The sequence below is a fragment of the Microtus oregoni genome, unplaced genomic scaffold (assembly GCF_018167655.1).
Source record: "Microtus oregoni isolate MIOR12 unplaced genomic scaffold, Mior012 000003F_ref0000135, whole genome shotgun sequence".
In the NCBI taxonomy this organism is placed as follows: Eukaryota; Metazoa; Chordata; class Mammalia; order Rodentia; family Cricetidae; genus Microtus; species Microtus oregoni.
In genome coordinates, this window is record NW_024543062.1 from 31,865,001 (window position 1) to 31,888,190 (window position 23,190).

General features: G+C 49.0%; 1 protein-coding gene across 2 annotated transcripts in view; it reads right to left on the minus strand.

Moving 5' to 3' along the window:
• The window catches only part of Usp30 (ubiquitin specific peptidase 30), a 29,503-nt gene extending 10,150 nt beyond the window's left edge, over positions 1-19,353 (minus strand). The window contains exons 1-7 of one of the 2 annotated variants that reach the window (XM_041648660.1): positions 19,135-19,353; positions 16,862-16,971; positions 15,379-15,561; positions 11,027-11,130; positions 6,448-6,546; positions 5,934-5,979; positions 3,144-3,238 (exon numbers count right to left, since the gene is read on the minus strand). In XM_041648660.1, coding sequence (XP_041504594.1) covers positions 3,144-3,238; positions 5,934-5,979; positions 6,448-6,546; positions 11,027-11,130; positions 15,379-15,561; positions 16,862-16,971; positions 19,135-19,217 — 720 coding nt within the window. In that variant the 5' untranslated portion in view covers positions 19,218-19,353. The remainder of the gene's footprint in view (positions 1-3,143; positions 3,239-5,933; positions 5,980-6,447; positions 6,547-11,026; positions 11,131-15,378; positions 15,562-16,861; positions 16,972-19,134) is intronic. The other variant, XM_041648661.1, reaches the window with a different exon arrangement.
• Positions 19,354-23,190: the final 3,837 nt, after the last annotated feature.

The window sequence follows — 23,190 nt, forward strand, 5'->3', positions numbered from 1 at the left end:
GGCACCCAGAGTTGCAGAGATGTGTTATAAATATGCCCCAGGGCAGAGGGAAACTCAACATGGCTGAGAGAGAATCTGAGTAGAAAACTTACTGGAAAAGAAGGAAAGGGAAACTTTACACTGTGTGTGTGTGTGTGTGTGTGTGTGTAAGTGTGTGCCTGCTACTTCACCTATGTACAGGATATGCATCTGTCAGAGAGAGTGCTTGTGGGAGTCAAGTCCCCATCACTGTGAAAACTAGAATAAAATAAATAATAAAATTTTGTAAGATCTCAAGACATAAAATGGATCAACAAACAACTGCAGTCCTATATGCTGGTGACAAGCAAAAAATAAAACATTCCTAATTCCACTTGTAACAGCTTCAAAATACAAATAAATGAAAGGAAAATTCAGAGATGAATGGGCAAGACATATCATTATAACATATGAACCTTTTAAAAAAAATTAACAGTCACAGGTGATGCCAATCAAAACTAGACAGCAAGGAAACACCAAAGGCCACTACTGAGTAAGAGAAAACATTTGTAAATCACACACCTGATGAGTGTGAGAGCCAAAATATACGAGGAATAAATCAGCAGCACCCCCACCAAAAAACAAAAAAACAAGCAATATTTTTGAAAACAAGCAGCCAGGTGTGGTAGCAATGCTTGTAATATTCAAACTTGGGAGGCAGAGGTAGGAGCATCAGTTCAGAGGCTAGCCTGGGCTACGTGAGATCCTGTTCCACAAACAACAACAAAAAAGAAAAAGAGGAGGGAGTTAAGAGAGGGAAGGAAGGAGGGAAAGAAAAAGAGGAGGAAGGAAAAGAAAAGACGCTGAAGGATGACTCTGTGGTTAAGAGCGCTTGTTGCTCTTGCAGAGGAGCCAAGTTTAGTTCCCAGCACCCATATAGGTGCTCACAACCATCTGAAACTCTACTTCCAGATTCCATGCAGGCACCAGCCATGCATGTGGTACACATACCTACATAAGATTGAAACACTTAAGGTTAAGAGAGACAGAGACAGAGAAGAAGGTAGGAGGGAGGAATGGAAGGCAGGCAGGACGGCAGGAAGGAAGGAAGAAGGGGAGGAAGGACAGAAGGCAGGGAGGCAGAACAGAAGGAAGAAAGGCAGATTGGCAATGGACCCCATAAAACATTTTTCCAAGACCCAGACATAGCAGACAGCAACATGGAGAACTACAGTTGTCAGGGAAACGCTGATCAAACCACAGGGACACATCTCTACTTGAATGGCTACTACAAAAACCAAGAAGGGTGACTGCCAGGATGGTTCAGTGGTCAAGTGCTTTACCTTGCAAGTGTAGGGACCCTAGTTTAATCCCCAGAACCTACATTAAAACAAAACAACAACAAGTCCCAGATCCAGGAAGGTGGAGACAGGCAGATTCCTGAGGCTCACTGGTTGGCCTGCCAAGCCGACTCGGCAAATTCCAGAGCAGTGAGAGGTCACGTCTCAAGAAACAAGGTAGATGGTTTCTGACAAGTGACACAAGGCTCACAGTGGCCTCCACTCAGATGGGCACAGACACCCACAAAGACAAGACATGTTTTCGAAAGGGTGAAACAGGAACTCTTGTTACATTGTGGCAGGAACCCAAACTGGGGCAGCCCCCATGGAAAACAAAGGGATAACCTTCAAAAAGTTACAGCCAGAAGAGTCTGGTGCACACCTGTGAGCCCATCCTCGGGATGCAAGAAGCAGAAGGTGTCAGAGTGTCAGGTCAGCCTAGGCTATCACAGTGACAGCCTGTCTCAAGTCAATCACCTAACCAACCAATAGAATCAACGAACGATTGACTCAATCTCTCTGGGGTATGTACTGGAAGGAGGTGAGTTCAGCACTTCCTAAAGACACCTGGGATCCACACTTACAGCAGCATCAGCACGATACCCAAGCCACAGAAGCAAGCTCAGCAGCCACCAGAGTAGGAAAAGAAAATGTGCTAAACACACACACCTGTACACGACAGATACTATTCTGCCAGGAAAAATAAGACAATACCATCCTTTCTGACTACACAGATGAACCTGGGGGCATAACCCCCAAAAAACAACTCCCACATGACTTTGCTTACAGACAAACTTCCAGAGACGAGTAGCCTGGTGACTGCTGAGGTAGAAGGCAGACGGGGAGATACTGGCACAGACCTCAGGGATCTGGCACACAGCCTAGCGATTATAGTTAAAGCACACTTGGAACTTGCCGATGTGGGTCTTGAGAGCGTTCTCACCACCCACACACTAAGGTCATTACTCCAGATGGGCTAACTTGATTGTGGCCATCACTTAGAGAACGTATCAAACATGACTCAGCACTCTTCAGATTTATGTGAAATCTACTTGTCAGTTATGCCCAGGGAAGCAGACAAACTCCTCAACTGGGAAATACTCCATGACTGCAATGAAGGCCAGTGTCCAGGAGTCAGACAGGACAGCACCGGCAAGGCCTTGGGACCCTGGAGAGCCATCTCACAGCTTCTCAAAGGTTAGAGTCAGGGTCTCCACATGTGGCAGCCGCACACAAAACCCCAAAGTGGAAACAATCTAAACTCAGCTGACAGTGGACAAGAACACGGCAGGGCCATGTGCCAGGCTCTAAACAGCAAGACGTGCTGCCGCACGGACCACATGAGAAGGTCTGCATACAAACAGGCTAAGTGAAGGAGGCTGCCCATGAAAGGGCTCTGCTTGGGGAATCCCAGACTAGACTTTGTACCCAGCACACAGAAGGTACATTAGCAGCTGTGAGGCATTCAGAAAAAATGCTCATATGTAAGGTTTGGGGGCATTTTTTTTCTTTTTTTGGCAGAGGCAGGGCAAGGTGTTAGAATGTTCTAAGATTAATGTAACAGCTGTAAAATTCTCTTTGTATTGTGTTGAAGTTTTTCCATAAAGAAAGGTTTGAACCCTCAAATGCAAAGCTAAAGCCACTCCCACTCCTCAAATCCACTGTGCGCATCATGAGCAAGCAAATACCGAGCTACAGTCCACAGCACACCACATCTCTGCTCTTGGGGCCTGAGGGTCAAAAAATGACACTGGCACTGACCCAGGTGAACAGAGGGCAGGCAATCGCCAAAGCTGCCCCGAAGTCAGACTGTGCTCTCTGCGTCATAAAGGGGCAGCCACTTACCTGGTGCTCACAGTGTTTGCACACCATGTTACTAGTGAGTCTTCCATGGAAAGGGTGCTGAGACTTCCAGTGATTGGACGTGGGGTGAGGAGAGCCTGGAAGCAAAGCACTTTTGACATGTCACATTACCCAAGATCCAACCAGACCCAACCCTCCTTAGCACACAGCAGATTTTCCTCCTTTAGGAAACTGTTTCATGAAGCACAGTGAGTTGTCCTTGCTGATTTCCAGTCTCATCCTCACAGAAGAAGCTTAAGGCCCGTGAGTGAGGCTGTGTACCATGGAGCAGACACCAAGAAGGATGCACATGAGATCTACAGGTGCACATGGACTGTTGGAGAGGGCGGGGAGGGGGAGAAGGATGCACATGAGATCTACAGGTGCACATGGACTGTTGGAGAGAGCGGGGGGGGGGGGGAGAAGGATGCACATGAGATCTACAGGTGCACATGGACTGTTGGAGAGAGCGCGGGGTGGGGGGGAGAAGGATGCACATGAGATCTACAGGTGCACACGACTGTTGGAGAGGACAGGAGGGGGAGAAGGATGCACATGAGATCTACAGGTGCACACGACTGTTGGAGAGGGCAGGAGGAGGAGAAGGATGCACATGAGATCTACAGGTGCACATGGACTGTTGGAGAGGGTGGGGAGGGGGAGAAGGATGCACATGAGATCTACAGGTGCACATGGACTGTTGGAGAGGACAGGAGGGGGAGAAGGATGCACATGAGATCTACAGGTGCACACGGACTGTTGGAGAGGACAGGAGGGGGAGAAGGATGCACATGAGATCTACAGGTGCACACGGACTGTTGGAGAGGACAGGAGGGGGAGAAGGATGCACATGAGATCTACAGGTGCACACGACTGTTGGAGAGGGCAGGAGGAGGAGAAGGATGCACATGAGATCTACAGGTGCACATGGACTGTTGGAGAGGGCGGGGGGGAGGGGGAGAAGGATGCACATGAGATCTACAGGTGCACACGGACTGTTGGAGAGGACAGGAGGGGGAGAAGGATGCACATGAGATCTACAGGTGCACACGGACTGTTGGAGAGGACAGGAGGGGGAGAAGGATGCACATGAGATCTACAGGTGCACACGACTGTTGGAGAGGGCAGGAGGAGGAGAAGGATGCACATGAGATCTACAGGTGCACATGGACTGTTGGAGAGGGCGGGGAGGGGGAGAAGGATGCACATGAGATCTACAGGTGCACATGGACTGTTGGAGAGGGCGGGGGGGGGAGGGGGAGAAGGATGCACATGAGATCTACAGGTGCACACGGACTGTTGGAGAGGACAGGAGGGGGAGAAGGATGCACATGAGATCTACAGGTGCACACGGACTGTTGGAGAGGACAGGAGGGGGAGAAGGATGCACATGAGATCTACAGGTGCACACGGACTGTTGGGGGGGGAGAAGGATGCACATGAGATCTACAGGTGCACAGGGACTGTTGGGGGGGGGAGAAGGATGCACATGAGATCTACAGGTACACAGGGACTGTTGGAGAGGGCGGGGGGGGGGGGAGAAGGATGCACAGGTGCACACGGACTGTTGGGGGGGGGAAGGATGCACATGAGATCTACAGGTGCACACGGACTGTTGGAGAGGACAGGAGGGGGAGAAGGATGCACATGAGATCTACAGGTGCACACGGACTGTTGGAGAGGACAGGAGGGGGAGAAGGATGCACATGAGATCTACAGGTGCACACGGACTGTTGGGGGGGGAGAAGGATGCACATGAGATCTACAGGTGCACAGGGACTGTTGGGGGGGGGAGAAGGATGCACATGAGATCTACAGGTACACAGGGACTGTTGGAGAGGGCGGGGGGGGGAGAAGGATGCACAGGTGCACACGGACTGTTGGGGGGGGGGAAGGATGCACATGAGATCTACAGGTGCACATGGACTGTTGGAGAGGGCAGGAGGAGGCGCAGGCTTTCCATAAAGCAAGGGAAGCACAGAAACAACCTGAATAAACAACTTCTATAGGCTGCTCTTTGACGAGGATGGTGTTAGTGGACAAAACTCTCATGAGAAACTTTCTCTCGAGAATCAGACAGTCCTGAGTGAGGTCTTGAGTCTGTTTATTAGTCAAGTGACCTGGAAAATTATTTCTTCTCTCTCCCCAACTTTTTTTTGAGACACAGAAATATGGTCTTATGCTCTAACCCAGGCTGACCTAAACTTACTATACAGCCCAAACTGGCCTTAAAAACACAGTAAATCCTCCTGCCTCAGCATCACAAGTGTGGGACATGAGCCTACCCTTGGTTTCTGTAAATTTCATTTGGTGAAAATGGGTCATTGTTTCCTGGATCCACTGTGGAGCTCAGATGAGAGTTGCGGAGCCTGGTGCTGCCAGGGACTGACCGCCAGCCCAACTACCACGACCCAGAGGCTGTGCTGATTCAACTCTTGAGAATACAAAGGGTTCTCTGCAGTGAAAGCTGGCCACAGTGGAAATGCTGAAGGACAGATTTCTGTTTATTGGATCTTTCCCAGGACTAACATTCAAGGAGAGGTAGGATAGCTTGCTTAGGGCAAGCGGAAGTGGTGAGAGGAGCCTAAGCTGGGTTGGAGGACTCGGAGTGCCTCATTCAAAGCTTTTTCCAGAACACTCCAGGCCCCCAGCAGATGTGGAGGTCCAGCACAGCTGCAGCTGGATGCTGCCAGCAAGAGAGACACACGCAGTGCTTGGCCCATCTAAAAGGTACACAGTTTGCTTTCATTCATTTCTTTAGAAATACACATTTAATCAGTAGAAAATGACTACCTCTTGTGTGGCAGGTGACTTGTCTGGGAGTCAAGTCTGACTGTTGCTGTAGAAGAAAAGAAAGACTGAAAACACAGTTGCAACCCTTTAACAACCCTCGCCCCCCAGCAATCTTACAAGTTTCTGAGCCATCCGCAACGCTGTCCACAGCCCACGCTCTGAAGGTAGCACTGATGGCCTTCGGGCTGATTTCTACATGAGTTCCTATATGGTGGCCACAAAACATGTTTCTTCTCTCTGGGACGCTTCCCCTTTGCCAGTCAGCTCTTTACAGCGTTACAGGGAGATAAGCACTCACTCGGGGAACCCATGGCCCTCGCCCCCATCTACTAACAGGGAAAACAAGCCTTATTCTCTCCTCCAACAAAACCCAAGCTGCAGCAGCGAGTCATCTTAAAGAAGCTGGCCCCTAGTACACACACCAGCCTCACACCTCCGGTCACTGGATCTTACGTTCACGTCTAGGCCTTATGAAGACTCACTGCATAAGCATGGGCTGCCATGAAGACCTCACCTCCAGGGAATGAACATCGAACAAATGAGTGACACGAGGCTGGCGGTCCCGCTCGTCCTCCAGTGAGGAGGTGATGACATGGAATAACTCGTGGGCATCCTGTCAAAGGACAGAGCATCCTTGAGAGAGCACAGCAGACCTGACCCTTACCAGGGCAGAGTGTTTTCTGTTTTCTCAGGGTCCCACTCACTGAAGGACACCTGCACCCAACTCCAGGAGGGGCTTCCTTTAAAAACAAGGCGATATGTACCTAGTACAAAATTCAACACCTCAACCTTGCCAGGGGCACAGCAGCAGCACCGAGCATGTTCACATCACTGTGCAATCAGCACCCTGTTCATCTCCATCCGAGACACCACAGCCACCAGACACTACCCCCTTCTGACACCCACCATCCTACCTCTGTCCTTAGAAATCTGACAGCTCATACGAATGGAACCGGACTCACTACTGTTCTGCTTCTGTGCCACGGTACACCGTAGAACATGTATTTCCCTGAGCACAATGTTCTCAAGGTTTAGCCACAATGTAGCATGAAGCAAAATCCCCTTCCTTTAAGGGCTGACTGTATAAAATTTTGTTTGGGGATGGAGAGATAGTTCAGTGGATGAGAGCACTGGCTGCTCTTGCAGAGGACCTGGGTTTGGTTCCCAGCACCCTCATGGTGGCTCATGACCATCTGTAACTCATTTCAGAGGATCTGAGGCCCTCCTCTGTTTTCTTGGAACACACGAGACAAACACCTACACACAGAAAATAAAAATAAATATTTAAAAAAGTATTGCTTTTGTTGTTGGGGCTGATGATGCAGCATTGTGGTTAGGTGGGAAAAGCCCTGAGGCTCAGTGACCAAGGGAAGGATTTTATCTTCATCTCTCTGCCCACTGGCAGGCACTTGCATGTTATGTAATATTTTGATTGTGTTCTGACAAATAAAGCTTGTCTGGAGTCAGAGGGTGAAGCTAGCCACTAGCTGACCAAAATTAACCACAGAGGTTTAGAAGACTGTAGACAGACAGAGACAAGAAGACGGGGTGGATAGAGGATCTTGGCCTTTTTAAATGGCGAATGGTAAAGATGGGAGGTGACTGGTGGCTGCTCCCAGCTTCTCTGATCTTTCAGGTTCTTTCCCTGCTATCTGACTCCCGATGTCTTATTGATTAAGATTAATTACATGAACTCTTCACTTGCAGCGCTCTGCCTGCTGACTTCTGTGGTGGACTCTGCTCAGCATGTAGATGCACAGACGCCCGTGACTCTCTGCTCCAATACTTGGAATGAGTGCAGAGGTGGCATTACTGGCTCCTATGACAGGAAATGTCTCTTAGGAGCAATCTGAAAGACCTCCTCCCCAAGTTATAGCCTGCATGGCTGCTCTGGGCTCCTTCTCTCCCCGTCGCAGGCCCTGGGCCCCCAGGCCTGTGGACTGCACACAGGTACAGGGTGACTGTTTTAAGCTGGGAGAGCAGACCCCATATTTGAGCTCAGTGTCAGGCCACAGTAATCAGTTCTTTCAGCTTTTATTTATGTCTGGCTTTGCAATGCTGGCGATGGAAGCCAGAGTCACGTGCATTCCAAGCAGGCACTGGACACTGAGCTCACCCAGCTTCTGAAAGGACCCCATCCAGCCTGATGGCAGCTCCCTCCGCCAAAGAGAAGCCTTCCCCGACCTGCACACAAGGGCTTCTAGAGCAGACGAGGGCCCCACATGCTCCTGAGAAGTCCTGTACTCAGTGACAGGCTTAGCCCTGGCTTCTTCTGTGATCCCACAGCATACCCAGCTTATTCCAATTCCAGGCTTCCCTGACCTTCAGTGCTGCCCCCTTCTCTTCCTACTCTTCCTTCAGGCCTCCCATCCCTACCCCTGCGCTGAGGCACACCCTAAAACAACCCAGTCACCTGCATGCTCCTTCTCACCACCCACTGGGCCAAACCAGCATGAAGCTTGAGGCTCCAACCCCTAAGCACACTCCAACTCCAAACCTCTCCAGCTCCTGCCTACGCCTCACTTGAGCTATGCCATTCTAGGCTGGATCCTTGAAGCAGCCCCCACCTTTCCTCAGCTGACAACCAGGCCCTGCTGTGTGGGATAGTTCTGTGTCTCCTCACACAAGCTAGAGTCAGCAGAGAGGAGGGAACCTCAAGTGAGAAAATGCCTTCTGTAAGATTGGGCTGTAGAGGGGCTGGAGAGATGGCTCAGAGGTTAAGAGCACTGGCTGTCCTTCCAGAGTTCAATTCCCAGCAACCACATGGTGGCTCACAACCATCTATAACAAGATCTGGTGCCCACTTCTGGCATGTAGGCACATATGCCGACAGAGCACTGTATACACAATAAATAAATCTTTTAAAAAAACTGGACTGTAGGCAAGCCTGTGGGGCATTTTCTTAGTTATCAATCGATGGAAGAGGGCCCAGCCCACTGTGGTTGGGTAGTGCCAACTCTGGGCTGGTAGTCCTGGTTCTATAAGAAAGCAGGCTGAGCAAGCTATGGTGAACAAGCCAGTAAACAGCACCCTCCATGGCCTCTGCATCAGCTCCTGCCCCTTGCTTGAGTTCCCGCCCTGACTTCTCTCAAGATGGATTACAATGTGGAAGTGGAAGTCAAATAAACCCTTTCTTCTCCGACGTGCTTTTGGCCATGATGTGTCCACACAGCAACAGTGGCCCTAACTAGGACACTCTCCAAGCAGAAATCACAGCAAACTGGGGCACTATTTCATCATTCTACAATTTTAATTTAGTCAGGCGGTGGTGGTGCACGCCTTTAATCCCAGCACTTGAGAGGCAGAGAACTCACAGAGAATCTCTGTGAGTTCAAGGCCAGCCTGGTCTACAAGAGCTAGTTCCAGAACAGGCTCCAAAGCTACAGAGAAACCCTGTCTCAAAAAACAATTTTTTTTTTTAAATTAAATGTAATTTGCAGTACTGGGATGGGACCTTGGGCATGTGAGTCTGCCTCTGACTGAGCTACTCCCAGTCCTTTTTCTGTGGAGAAATCGTCTCGCGGCATAGGTGACCTTGAGCTCAGGTCTGCCAGTGCTTATCCAGAGGCAGCTGTGGAAGGCCACCCACCATCAGCCAATGGCACAAGCGCTCAGGCACAAGCTCAGGCCTGTCAGGAAGGAGACCCAGCAGGTAGCTGGCTCTTTCTGTAGGCTCACACAGCCTCTGTGTCAGCCAGTCTGTAAGCTGCTTGGGCTGTGAGGAAAGGGGCAATACTACAGAAGAGGGTGGAGGGTGACAGCTTCAGCCCTGCCTCTGCCACTGATACAGCAGGAGACTGGGCAAGTCACTTTGCCTCTGTGACCCTGTGCTCCCATCTGTACCCTGACTCCTTACTGGGCTGCACAGGGATGCAGTTAGGTAAAGCACATGCAGGATTGAGCCTAGTGCATCTCCTATAAACCAGCTATAGCTCCTGGTTTAGACACAAAATGGGTTGCCCGTCAGTGTGAGCTGGCTCTGGACCAACAGCAGACCAACACTCTGTCTGCTTCGAGGAGCAAGAGATGTAGTAACACAGACACGGTGGATGCATTACGACTGGACCATCAGCGGCCGTGCATGGACTTTTGGAAATAGTCCCAATGGTGACTTGGCTTGAGAAGGTCCTTGACAGAAGGGTGGGACTTACAAAAAGGAACAATGCCCTTGGAGACTGACCTGGGAGTCACTCTCCCAGCTGAGACCCAGGGAAGGACAGCTGAGTCAGTCCAGCAGCTGAGGTCAGTTCCAAATGGAGACAGAAACGCACAGAGTTCAGCACACAAGTGCAGCCAGCAAGAGAAACCTTCACAAAGATACTCATCACCCATTTTGTATTTGAAACACGGCACAGGGCTTCAGATCAGGGAGGAACAAGAAAGAATCTGTAAGACCAAGGGGTGTGGGCCACTCACCCCATCCCATGTTTCCACACCTCCCATCCAGCCCCAGTGTGGTCGTCTCTGAGGAGCTGCTCCCTGCCAGGCCACTTGGAGACGCAGCTGGGGAAGATGTGCCTGGGTGCTGGGGAAGCTGGAGTGTGTCACTCTGGGGACCCAGGCTCAGAGTCATTCTGGGTAATGGTGGGCAGGAGGGAAGCATGCCAAATTCCAAAGACCACAATGAAGTTGCAAAAGGGGAGGGAGAACATCTTGAACAAAGCCCGGTGGCTGTGAGAGATGCCTGCTCGAGGCCTGGGGACGCTAAAGTCATCTCTGAAGATGGGTCCTTTGGAACAAGTGTATGGGCTGGAGGGTCTCTCACGACTTGGAGTGCAGTCAGTGGAAGCCGGAAGTTCTCCTGTGTGACCACTGTTTTCGCCCAATGCCAGGTGTCTATCCCTAAGTGTTATGGAGTTTTGTGTCCTCTCTGATCAGGACAGCAGTGAGACATTGGAGCTCTGCTCACACAACACTAAGGCTGCCCAAAATGTCCCAGAAAAGTAGAGGATATAACTCACTGGGAGAGCACTTGCCTAGCGTATTCAAGGCCTGGGCTTGATATCACACACACACACACACACACACACACACACACAGAGTCCCTAGGAAAAAGGACTCTCCAAGCTCAGCCTGCTGTCTGGAGTGCTCACCTGTTCTTCAAAGGAAGAGATCTGCCACCTGTACATTCTCAAGACATCCAGAAGGCAGCTCGCATCCAAGACCTCATCCTCGGTGACTTCTTGGCAGGACAAAGCTGGGTACAAGAAAGGAAGACAACTGAATGAGAGCAGACCTGGCCAGATGTGTCGCACACCACAGCAGCAGAGGTGACAGCAGTGTCAGGTGGCACCATAGCTCCCTCTTCCCTCACGCTCTTTGGAGCCTCACACACTGCTGAATCAGCAAGCAGGCACAGCATGTTTGTTGAATGAATCTTAAGATTTCAGGAAGCTACAAATTACCATGACTGTCAGTTGAGTATGATCTGAACTCATAATCCCCAAGGTTGAGGAGCCCTCGGTACTAGTTCAGCTCCACACCCAGCGTGGAGCACCTCTCTCCACGGCTCTGCCATGATTTCTCAACCTTTGCTCGTACGGACCACCAGGCACTAGGCGTGCTGGGATGCATAAAGCAGCTGAAGGGGCAGTTGAATGCATTACTTTATAAACAGAAGTTTGTCTGGCACAGGGCATGGGCCATAGTCCCGGCTGCTGAGGATGCTGAGGTAGGAAGATTTCTTGACCCCAGGAATTTGGAACCAATCTTGTCAGCAGAACAAGGTCCTATCCCAAATAATGATAACAAAGAATAGTATAAATTATAAAAAGATAGAGTTGGGTCTGCTCTATCTACACCAAGGGTCAGGAGGCAGCCTCTGTGGATGGAGCAGCCTCTGCGGATGAAGCATCCTCTGTGGATGAAGCAGCCTCTGCAGATGGAGCACAGATACAGCCTGGACACTAAGAGGCTTCACTAGCAAGACAGGCAGCCCCAGGACTGGAGGGGTTGCAGTGGTTATAGGAACTTGTTGCTTGATCATGAGGTTTGGAGTTCAGAGCCCATCAGGCAGCTCTCCACCTCTAACTCCAGCTAAGGATACCCACACAGATGCACAAAGGCACATAAACAATACAAATGCATTGAAGCTGGGTGTGGGGATGGTGCAGGACTTTAATCCCAGCACTCAGGGGATAGAGTCAGCTGGATCTCTTTGACTTTGAGGCCAGCCTGGGCTACACAGTAGACTCCAGGACAGCCAAGGCTACATAGTGGCATCCCCCCCATCCCCTCACGCACACAAACTAATACAAAAAAAAAAAAAAAAAGATGGGGCCCTAGACTGGCCACAGGCACAGAGTGCTGACTCTAATCTGACCAGAGGCCTCCAGACGCAGTGCACAGGGCTAGTGTTGCTCAAGTGGGAGGTAAAGAAAGACCCTGCAGTCTCAGGATCTGGTTCAGTGATCCCCGTACTACAGGGCAGACTTTCTCCTCCTTGGTTTTGACACTTCAGACTCTGACTCCAGAGGGTGGCAACACTGCAGACCTCCTGCCCCCAGGGCAGCCCCACCCTTTGACAATGACCAGAGCCTCAGGGGCAGGGCTTGGGAGGCTGCTACCTGAGCAGCAGGAGGTGAGCAACTAGGCCCAGCCCCTCACCCTCTAGGACAAAGGCCTTAGAGCTGAGAAAGGAATCACACTCCTGGGAAAATGTCAATGGCTGCTTGGGACGCTATGAGGCAACCTGGCAAGGTCATTGGCAGTTTCATAACCTGCCACCAACAGTAGAGCTCCGCCCGATACCCGAGGACACATGCTTCTGTGTAATGGCCATGTGCAGAGCTGCTGCTGCAGCCAGAAGGAAGGCTGAACAGCAGGGATCATAGACAAGCTGAGCTACGAAGCAAGGGGGCTACAGGCCACACAGCCACAAAGGGGCTAAGATGTAGGATACACAAAGTGCCAGGGCTGCAGAGGCTGCTCAGAAGCTAAGAGCGCTTGTGTTCTCCAGAGGACTCAAGTTCAGCTCCAAGCTCACCTTTCTAAGTCCAGCTCCAGGGAACCCAGTGCCCTCTTCTGGCCTCCATGACAGCCACATACATGTGCCCCCCCCCCACATACTCATCAATTTTTAAAAGAAAAAAATTCTGATAAAAAAGCACTAAGAACTAACAACAAAAACCCCAAACTCAAACACAGGCAGAGCCTTGAGCAGCCATTTCTAGACAATGGCCCACAAGCAAGAGAGCTGCAGTGGCTACTCATCATCAGGGAAATGGCAATGCCAGAAAAATACCACCTCATGTGCCTATATGTAGGTGTGTGTGTGTATGGAGGCCAGAGTCGGATGTCACAGCACCTCACACACATATATGTAGGTGTGTGTGTCAATGGAGGCCAGAATTGGACGTCAAACCTCTTCCTCCACTACTCTCCACCGTATTTTTTGAGACCAACACGCTCGCTAAAGCTGGAACTCATTGCTGGGTTAGAGTGGCTGGCCACGGGGACTCCTCTGTCTCTGCCAGGCGTTGCTGGGATTATGACATGTGCTCCCAGAGCCTCTTGGTCCACACACTTGAGCAGGAGCACTTTCCCACAGGCCAAGCGCAGCTGTAGCCAGGCAGTGGCACAGTGAATGTTTGCTAAGACATCAGTAACTGTGCTGCACCAGGATCATCTCCATTTTAACCTCCTGCCTAGAAAGCAGCCATTAGCTGTGAAGCTCCCGTGCCACTAAGATGAAGTCACATTCTACTTTCTATGCTGTTACTCTTAACTTAACATTATTAACTCCTCCAAATTAAAAGAGATCAAACTGTGGTAAAGCGGCCCTGTTTGGCAGCTTCTGTCAGGCACCCACAACCCTGGGTTTTTAGGAACATGCTAGAGACCTTTGCGTACTACCATGTAATATCCAGATTTAAACAAGTACCATCAAGGACAGTTCAATAGTTAAAAATAATAAAAACAAAACTTTTGCTTGGCAGGTAAGGTGCTCACTACAAAGTCTAGTGACCTGATTTAATCCGAAATAGACTCCCATGTTGCCCTCTGACCTCCACACGTGGGCCATGCCATGTGTATGTACCTAAACACACACATACATACATACACACACACACATAAGTAAGTAAATAAATAACCTTTTTGCACACAGCTTTACAATAATGAGGTTGAACAGGTGGCTTGAAGGGATGACTCAGCAGTTAAGAGTTTATCTGCACTTTCAGAGGACTCAAGTTCAGTTTCCGGCACCACGCGGGGCAGCTCACGACTGCCAGTAACTCCAGCTCCAGGAGACCTGACTCTCCCTCATGGCCTTCACAGGCACCCACACATACACATAAATAAAAAGTCTTCACATCTTTCTGCAGACACTAACAGCAGCCACAAGGAAGACTTTTAGCCGTGAGATTTTCAGGCCAGACAGCACTGGCCAGGTTGCAAGGGCTCCAGGGCTGTTCTAAAGCACATTCAAGAAAAGTCAGACCAAGTTCCACCCCCATCGCAGTGTGTGCACACCCCAGCTAACAGCTGCCAGGCTCTGGCATCTGCAATTTGCTTTTTAATCTTTTCTGACAGGCAAAAGGAAGCAAATCCTAAGAGCCTTTATTTGTCTTTACTTTGTGAATGATCTTAGTTCCTGGGCCAAACACTCACTTTCTTTTTTTTTTTTTTTAATTATTTATTTATTTATTTATTTATTTATTTATTATGTATACAATATTCTGTCTGTGTGTATGTCTGCAGGCCAGAAGAGGGCACCAGACCTCATTACAGATGGATGTAAGCCACCATGTGGTTGCTGGGAATTGAACTCAGAACCTTTGGAAGAGCAGGCAGTGCTCTTAACCACTGAGCCATCTCTCCAGCCCCAAAAACACTCACTTTCTAAACAAACTACTAAGAGTTGAAGTGTGGTAGTGGATATATTTATTTGTTTCTTTTTGGTTTTCTGAGACAGGGTTTCTATGTGTAGCCCTGGCTGTCGTGGAACTAGCTCTTTAGACCAAGCTGGCCTCAAATTCATAGACATCCACCTGCCTCCGCCTCCCAAGAGCTGGGATTAAAGAGTGAGCCATTACTCCTGGCTAAACTGACAATTTTTAAAATAAATGGCTCCATTTTTTATTTTTTTTTTTAAAAAAGTGGGGTTGCTAAGATAACTCTGTAAGAAAAGGCACCTGCCACCAAATCTCACAACCTGAGTTCAGACCCCAGGAGCACACAGCAGAAAAGAACCAAGTTACCTTGTTATGTGTGCTATGGCGTACAAGCAGCACATATACAATAAATGCAACTTTTAAAAAAATTCTGACTGATTTAATTTGAATCCAATTGATTCTAATAAAACATAACTAAAATTTAACTTTTAATCTAATTTAATCTAAAAATGTTAGTTTTGAATGCCCCCCTCACCATGCAAAATGGCTACTAAGTCTTTCTTCTGTCATCTCCTCAATGAAGATGTGTACCCCTCGAGTCCCCACTGTACCTTTCAGGAGGTTCAGCAGTGTCAAGGATAGGCACTGGTGTGTATGTGGTCCCTGCTGGTCCCTGGAGTACTGGGTGGTGAATTCTTCCAGCCACTTGACGAAGGCAGGGCAGGCAGACAATCCCTGTAGCAGCGAGTTCATGAAGCAGGTGTTCCCTAAGTTGACAAGCCCAGGTACAAGCCCTAAGGAAGAGCGTGGGTAGAGAAGGACAGTGCATCAGCTGGGCCGACCTTTGCTCTCCCGTCTGGGGCCCTGCGTCTGCAGGGAGCCCTCAGCTGGGATTCCGATCTGAGCAAGCAGGGGGCACTGGGCATTCTATGCTATGAACTGTGAACCACACAACAGGCCTCTGTCCTGTATTCTCTCTGAAATCCTTCCAGGTGCCTGGCACAGATATTAAATGGACAAAGGCAGTAGCCACGCCTTCCTCCTTACCCTTGTGTTCTCCTTTAGTTAGAGAACAGTGTCCCCACAACAGTGGGCAACTCAGCTGCCTCCTGGGACAACGCTTTTGTTCTTGCCACAGTGAGCAAGAAAGACGCTGATTCTGGTCAGTCTGTCTGCAAAGACAGCAGCACAGCTGACAGGATGACCTCTTTCCCTCAGTCCATAAGCGCCCAGGCTGGCCTCAATCTCAGAGCCTCCTGCCTCAGTCTCCTGGGCTCTGACTGTAAGTGTGTGCTGCCAAGCCTTATTAGGAAACATTTTAATATGAGAATTCTCAAACATCCAAGAACACACAAACGAAATTCTCTACAACCGTCTCCTTATTTAACAAGGATCAGAGTTTGTGATAGACATGGGTTCCTCCTCCCCCGTCTTTCCCTCCCTCCCGGTGCTCCCCTTCCCTCCTCTCTCTCAGGAAAACCACTCCTTTGATGTAATCAGTCAGCTGCAGGACTGAAAATATAATTATACATTAATGAGAACCTCAGACAATTGAGCCACTTGAAACTTAATTACAAAGCATGCCCCCTTGCCCTCCCCACTCCTCACCCCACCCCCAACTCCGCTCAGGTCTTGCCTATGTAACACTGCCTGGCCAGGTACTGCTGTATAGCACAGGCTGGATTCAAACTCATGGCATGGCATCCTCCTGCTCCAGTGCTAAGTGCTGGAATTACAGGCATGAGCCACCCGGCTAGCACAAAACATGTCTAAAAAGGTACTAAACCAGAGCCTTCTCACCTCAGAGTGGGGAGTTCCCCCTCATAGACCACGGTCCTCACTTTAAAGATGAGAGGACAAGGGAGCTAGAGAGATGGCTGCTCTTCCAGAGGTACTGAGTTCATTTCCCAGCACCCACATGGTGGCTCACAACCATCTGTAATGAGATATGGTGCCCTCGTCTGGCTGAAGGCAAGCATGCCAGCAGAACACTAAATATGTAATAAATAAATAAATCTTAAAAAAAAAAAAAACACGAGAGGACCAAACACCCAATCCCTTTCAGACAAGAGGGGCTCAAGTCAAATCCAATACCTTTCCTCCGCTTCTTCCTTTCTGTAATGGGACCCCAAATAACATATATTCCTGCTGCAAGAGCAGCTGCAATTCCGCCTATCACTCCCCAGTTCTTCATGACTTTATATCTAAAAAAGAAAAGACATTTACTGTCATTTTGTTTCACAGAAGCAGGTGGGTACACAGACGCTGGCAGGGAGAATGACTTTGTCAAAATAACCCACCAATCAGCAAGCTATAAATCTAAGGTAATATACGTCAATAAGACTGTTTTAAAAAAAAAAGACTGTCTTGAAGCAGGCCACGGACACATAAGTCTTTAATCCCAGCAATAGGGAGGCAGAGGCAGGCAGATCTCTAACTTCAAAGCCAGCCTGGTCCTGTATAGTGAGTTCCAGGACAGCCAGGGATACACAAAAAAAAAACATGTCTTGAAAAACAGAAAGGAAAGAAGGAAGGAAGGAAGGAAGGAAGGAAGATTGTGTCTTGAAAATCAGGATGCTTAAGCACTAAGAACCAAACTGAGGGTGGGGGAGGGGCTGACACCGGTGTCCTCATCGTCAGTCCCTTCAGGCTGAGCCTCTCATTTGAACACAGAGCTCACTGGCACAGCTGCTCAAATTCCCATGCTTCTCCCAGGCCAAGCACAGGTTATGCCAGGCTACCTGGTGCTCACATGGCTTCTGGTGATCTGAACTCTGTTCCTCACACTTGCTGCTTGGGCAGTAAGCTCTTGAACACCTGAACCATTTCCCCAGGCTCTCCCTATTTACTTACTTACTTAGTTTTTTAGATAGAGTCTCCCTCAGTCATTCTGTAGCCCAGGCTGGCTTTGAACTCAAGAGTCCTTCTACCTTAGCCTCCTGAGCAATTAGAATGACAGAGTTGTGACATCATGCCTGGGTTTAGAAATGGATTTCTCTGTGGGAATATTGAACAATACAAGAGGGATCTTCTGCAAATTCATAAGATTAAGTTCTTCATTTCAGACTTGACTTGAACACCAGCACGATTCTACTACAGATAAGGAAACCTCAGTACTATCCAAAACACAATTTTAAGGCAAGTCACACTTATGTGCAACATGTATCCACATACATGTTGCATGTGGACATGCGTGTAATACATTTTTACCCTAATGTTTGGACTGTATGAAGTTGATTTTCCCCTCAGTACCAGGGACTGAATCTAGGGCCTCATAGCTGATACACAAGTGTTCTACCACTGAGCAATATACCCACCCCGACTGTATGAATGTGTATCCCAGCTCAATAAGCACTCACTGAGAAGGGGCACTAGGGACAATACTAGGGTACTAGTAACCGTCGGCAATAGCCAGCATTCTCCAACATCACAGCTAATTGTGAATTTCTTTTTTTCTTTTTTCTTTTTTTTTTCGAGACAGGGTTTCTCTGTAGCTTTTTTTGGTTCCTGTCGTGGAACTAGCTCTTCTAGACCAGGCTCGCCTCGAACTCACAGAGATCCGCCTGCCTCTGCCTCCCGAGTGCTGGGATTAAAGGCGTGCGCCACCACCGCCCGGCTAATTGTGAATTTCAAATCAATATTTGTTCTTCCAGGATGAGTCCATAGAATGTCACAGAACTTGGCTTAAAAGAAAGAAGCAGAGTGTGGATTGATTGGTTCCTCTGCAGAATGGTATCATAGGGAGAGTAGGAAAGTCTGGGAGGGAGAAGCTCAAGCAGAGGCCAGTCTTGCTCTCAGGTCAGCAGTTAGGCCACAGGCAAGGTCTATGCAAGGCTTAGTTCTCATCGCTAAGGACAGGTTGGACACTGGAGGCTTCCAAGGAGGGTAAGGCGCTGTTAGAGCTGCCCCAGTATCCCAGGAAGACAACCCAAGCAACAGGTCCGACCCAGCATTCAGGGTGAGCAATGGGGGTGTGGTACCAGGCCTTGGGAAGATAGAGGTAAACAGGCTGGGTGTACGCAGGGGTCCTAGCAGGAACGGAGAGCCTTAAGTAGTTACAGACTGAGCAGCTTAGCAGCTGAGGGGCTGCGGTAGCTTGGAGACCGGCGCATTTAAGACGCAGAAGTGAGAACTGCCAGCAGGGCAGAGATGGGAGACAGACATACAACAAACTGGAGGAGACATGCAGACCTGGGAAGACTGAGGGCCTGGGGTCCGGGTCTGGGGTCACCGAAAAGGATGCGGGACCTCGCAGGCCGCGGCCACTGCAGGGACGAGAAAGCGGCGCTGGGCCGCGGTGTCTGTCTCGGCCCGGTTGGCGCAGGCCTGGAGGCCCCGGGCCCGCCAGCCATCCTCCGCCCGCTCACCTGACGGCCGCCCCGGTGCGCAGGAAGCGCTGGAGGGCCTTGTCGGCCGCCGTCCTCGCCGCCTGCGCCCGGGAACTCAGCATCACGGCCGCAGCCACCACCACCACCGAGAGCCGCCGCCCCCCGCCCGCAGCAGCGTAATGAGGATCCCAGTACGCGACGTTCCCCAGGCGGCGGAACCCACGGTAGCCACCCCGTCTTGGCGGGGGAAGGCAGGACGACTAACCGGAAGTTGCTGTTACCGGACCGCAATAGTGGACGGACAAGCTCTTACCGATTCCTTTTCCCTTAGCAACCGCGGCCTGTTTCATTGCTAAGGGAGGCTTTCCGGCCTGTGGACTGCTTCAGAATAAGCTCAGGCTACATTCAAAAACGCAGACGCTCCGCCGTCAGGACAGAGCTTGGGTCATGTTTCTTGTGGAAAGGCTATTATTAAACTGAGAGATTTAAAAATTAGATGTTTCCATCTTTGATTTAAAAAAAAAAATGTGGACTGGCAAAATGGCTCTGCACCTAAAGGCGCCTGCCCTCAGATCTCACAACCTGAGTTCAGTCCCTAGGACCATACGGTAAAAGAGAACCAAAGTTATCCTAACCTCCCTAAATGTGCTCTAGTGCACACTCGCGCGCGCGCACGCACACACACACACACACACACACACAGATATACACATACAAAAACACACATATACGTTCTGGAACACATACACACGTACACACATATACACACGCACACACATCCATGTGCACACACAATGAATTAAAATGCGGTGTTTAAAAAATGTTTCTATTAGGTTCATACTTCCTACAAAGTCCCACATAACGGTTCTTAGAATCACTCTTAAAAACAGCAAAACACGGACACAAACCAGATATTTCTCAGGTGATGAATCGCTGTCAAATGTATAATAAATTTATGATTCCTGCCTTGCATGAGCACGTTGCTGTGTGGCGTTTCTCTCCTGAAAACTGTGTGTGTTTTGAGCAACTCTCCCTATCCCTCCTCCTTCACCCTAGGAAGTACCTTCCATTTCTGAGCCTATGAGGTTGTCTGTCTCCAGTACTCTTAAGGGAAGAGTCTTGGTGATTGGCTTAGTTTGCTTGGTATAAAGTCTTTTTCATAGCAAAATAACATTCCATTGTAAGGACTAGCTCCTCTATCTTTTTCTAAGAGGACACTCAAGTCGTTCCCGTTTCTTGGCAATAAACACGGTCTCATTTTCAGTCCTTCTGGATCTGTACCAAGTAATGAGATAACAGATTTTTTTTTTGAGACAGAGTTTTTCTGTACCATTTGGAGCTTGTCCTGGAACTCAATGTGGAGACCAAGCTAGCCTTGAACTCACAGAGGTCCACCTGTCTCTGCCTCCCAAGTGCTTGGATTAAAGGCGTGAGCCACCACCGCTCAGCAAGATCACAGATTTATATTGTAATTATTTTTCAGACCAGTTTATATTGTTTTTTATAGCGACTGAGTCATTTTACAACCTTTAGCCAATTAAAAAAATATTACATTTATTTACTGGGGAGGCATGTGTCATAATGTGGCACATTAAAAGACAACTTGAGGGACTTTGTTTTCTCCTTCCACCATGTGGGTTCAAACTCAGGTAACCAGGCTTGGTAGCAAGCACCCTTACCTGCTGAGCCATCTTGCCAGCCCAGTTTATAAGTGCACTAGTTTCGTGACACAAGGAACACACTCTAGCTGCTGTAAACTTTTAAATCAAAGAGTGATTTCCCAGACTCTCCATAGCGTCTACTTTACATTTTGTCTTTATGGATTTGACATTTCTAAATGCTGTGTGAATTCAATACCGTCTGGTCTTTAAAAAATATTATGGATACAGTGTTCTGTCTCCATGTGTGTCTGCAGGCCAGAAGAGGGCACCAGATCTCATTACAGATGGTTGTGAGCCACATGTGAGTGCTGGGAATTGAACCCAGGTTCTCTGAAAGACCAGTCAGTGCTCTTAACCTCTGAGCCTTTTATGCTCAGCTTTTTTCATTTAGCATAATGTTTTCAAGGTGCATCCGCTGTGCAGCTTCTATCAGACTTCATTCTTTGTGGATGAACACAAGTTTGATGAGCTTGAAATCTGTTCTTCCTGCCTCCCCCTCCCGAATACTGCTGTTGCAGGTGTGTGCCACCATGGCCACTTTTGTGCACTGTTGGGAATTGAACCCATGCGTGTTAGTTGAGCACTCTCCTGACTGAGCTACACCCCGGGCCCCCCTCTCAGCTTCAGAGAACGGTGTTGCTTTTAAACATTGGTGCACAGGTATCTGTTCGAGTTCCTGCTTTTGGAATACATTGAGGATAGAGATGGGAGTCCAGGGTGGGTCTGTTCCAGTTTCACTTCTTTCGCAGTGATGAACTGTCCTGATGAAAAGCATCTGAGGGCACAAAGAGTTTCTTTCAGCTTACAGTTCCAAGTTACAGGCTGCTATTTTGGGGAAGCCACAGTGGTGGGACCTTCAGGTGGTGTGTCACAAAACATCAGTAGCCAAGAGTAGAATGACAGCCAGGTGGTGGTGACACATGCCTTAATCGCAGGACTCAGGAGGCAGAGGCAGATGGATCTCTGGGTCTGAGGCCAACCTGGTCTACAGAGCAAGTCCTAGGTGAGCCAGGACTACACAGAGAAACTCTGTCTTGAAAAAACAAAATAGCCGGGTGGTGGTGGCGCACGCCTTTAATCCCAGCACTCGGGAGGCAGAGGCAGGCGGATCTCTGTGAGTTCGAGGCCAGCCTGGTCTACAAAAGCTAGTTCCAGGACAGGAACCAAAAGCTACGGAGAAACCCTGTCTCGAAAAATCCAAAAAAAAAAAAAATAATAATGAAAATAAAATAAAAATAAAGACACATAGGGTACACTAATGTAGACCACTCCTGTTGAGACTCCATTCCCAGGTGACTCTAGGTTGTGTTCAGTTGACAAAGCTAATTATCATGGGGTTGCATTGTAACTCAAGAGCATTTGAGTCTATCATTGAGAAGACCAGATGCTACTGACCAGTGTTTGCATTGCATGTCATATATATATATATATGTGTGTGTGTGTGTGTGTGTGTATGTATATATGTATATATACATACACACACATATACATATATAGATGATGTCATAACAGACATCCACACACACAGCCATGTATATAAATTTTGAGGCAGGGCCTTAAACCCAGTGTGTAGGCAAGGACAACCTTAGGTTCCTGGTCTTCATGAGTGTTGGAATGATAGGCTTGCACAGCCGTATCCAGTTTTACTCAGTGCTGGGGTTGGAATCCAGATCTTCATGCATGCCAGGCAAGCCTCTGCCAGCAGTCACATCTGCAGGCCTACACTGGACACCTTTAGGATAGTGTCAACCTCCTGGATCACTCAGCTGAGGCTAGGGGTCATGTTACCCGATGTGCTATAGGACAGTGGTGGGGTAGACTATAAATGAGTATGGGTGGTACAGATTGCAATAAAAAAACAAGAGGTAAAAGGTAGCCAAAAGGGAGTAGGGAGATGGCTCAGTGTGTTAAGCACTTGATGTGCAGCTGTAAGGACAGCAGTTTGAATCCCCAGGACCCACATAAAGTGCCCAGTAGGAGTGGAGGCCTCCAGGAAGTCCTGGCATAGGAGGTGGACACAGGGAAGCCCAAGAGCAAACTGACTAGACGGACAGGCTGAAACAGTTAGCTCTGGAATCTAGGAAAGCCCTCAGAGAGAACCTCCAAAGCAGACACTGGACGCCAACCTTGTGCCTCCACACACATGTGCAACCCTACACATGTGAACACAAACAAATACACACACCACAAATGCACACATGTGAGAGAGTTAACAGAGATGGCTGCAGGCTGTTAGGCGCAAACGTCGCTCTGTCCACAGACATTGATGGGTTTTCAAAGTCCCTCTGCTAGTTGATGTGTGATGTCCTCAAGGCCATGTACTCAAAGCAAGTGTTCCAGAGGCTCCTGACTTTGGAAGGCAGGGGAAATGCTAGGAGCTGGGACCTTGTGGGAGAGACCAGCTTTTTGGAGTGTGCTTTTTACATTTTTGTAT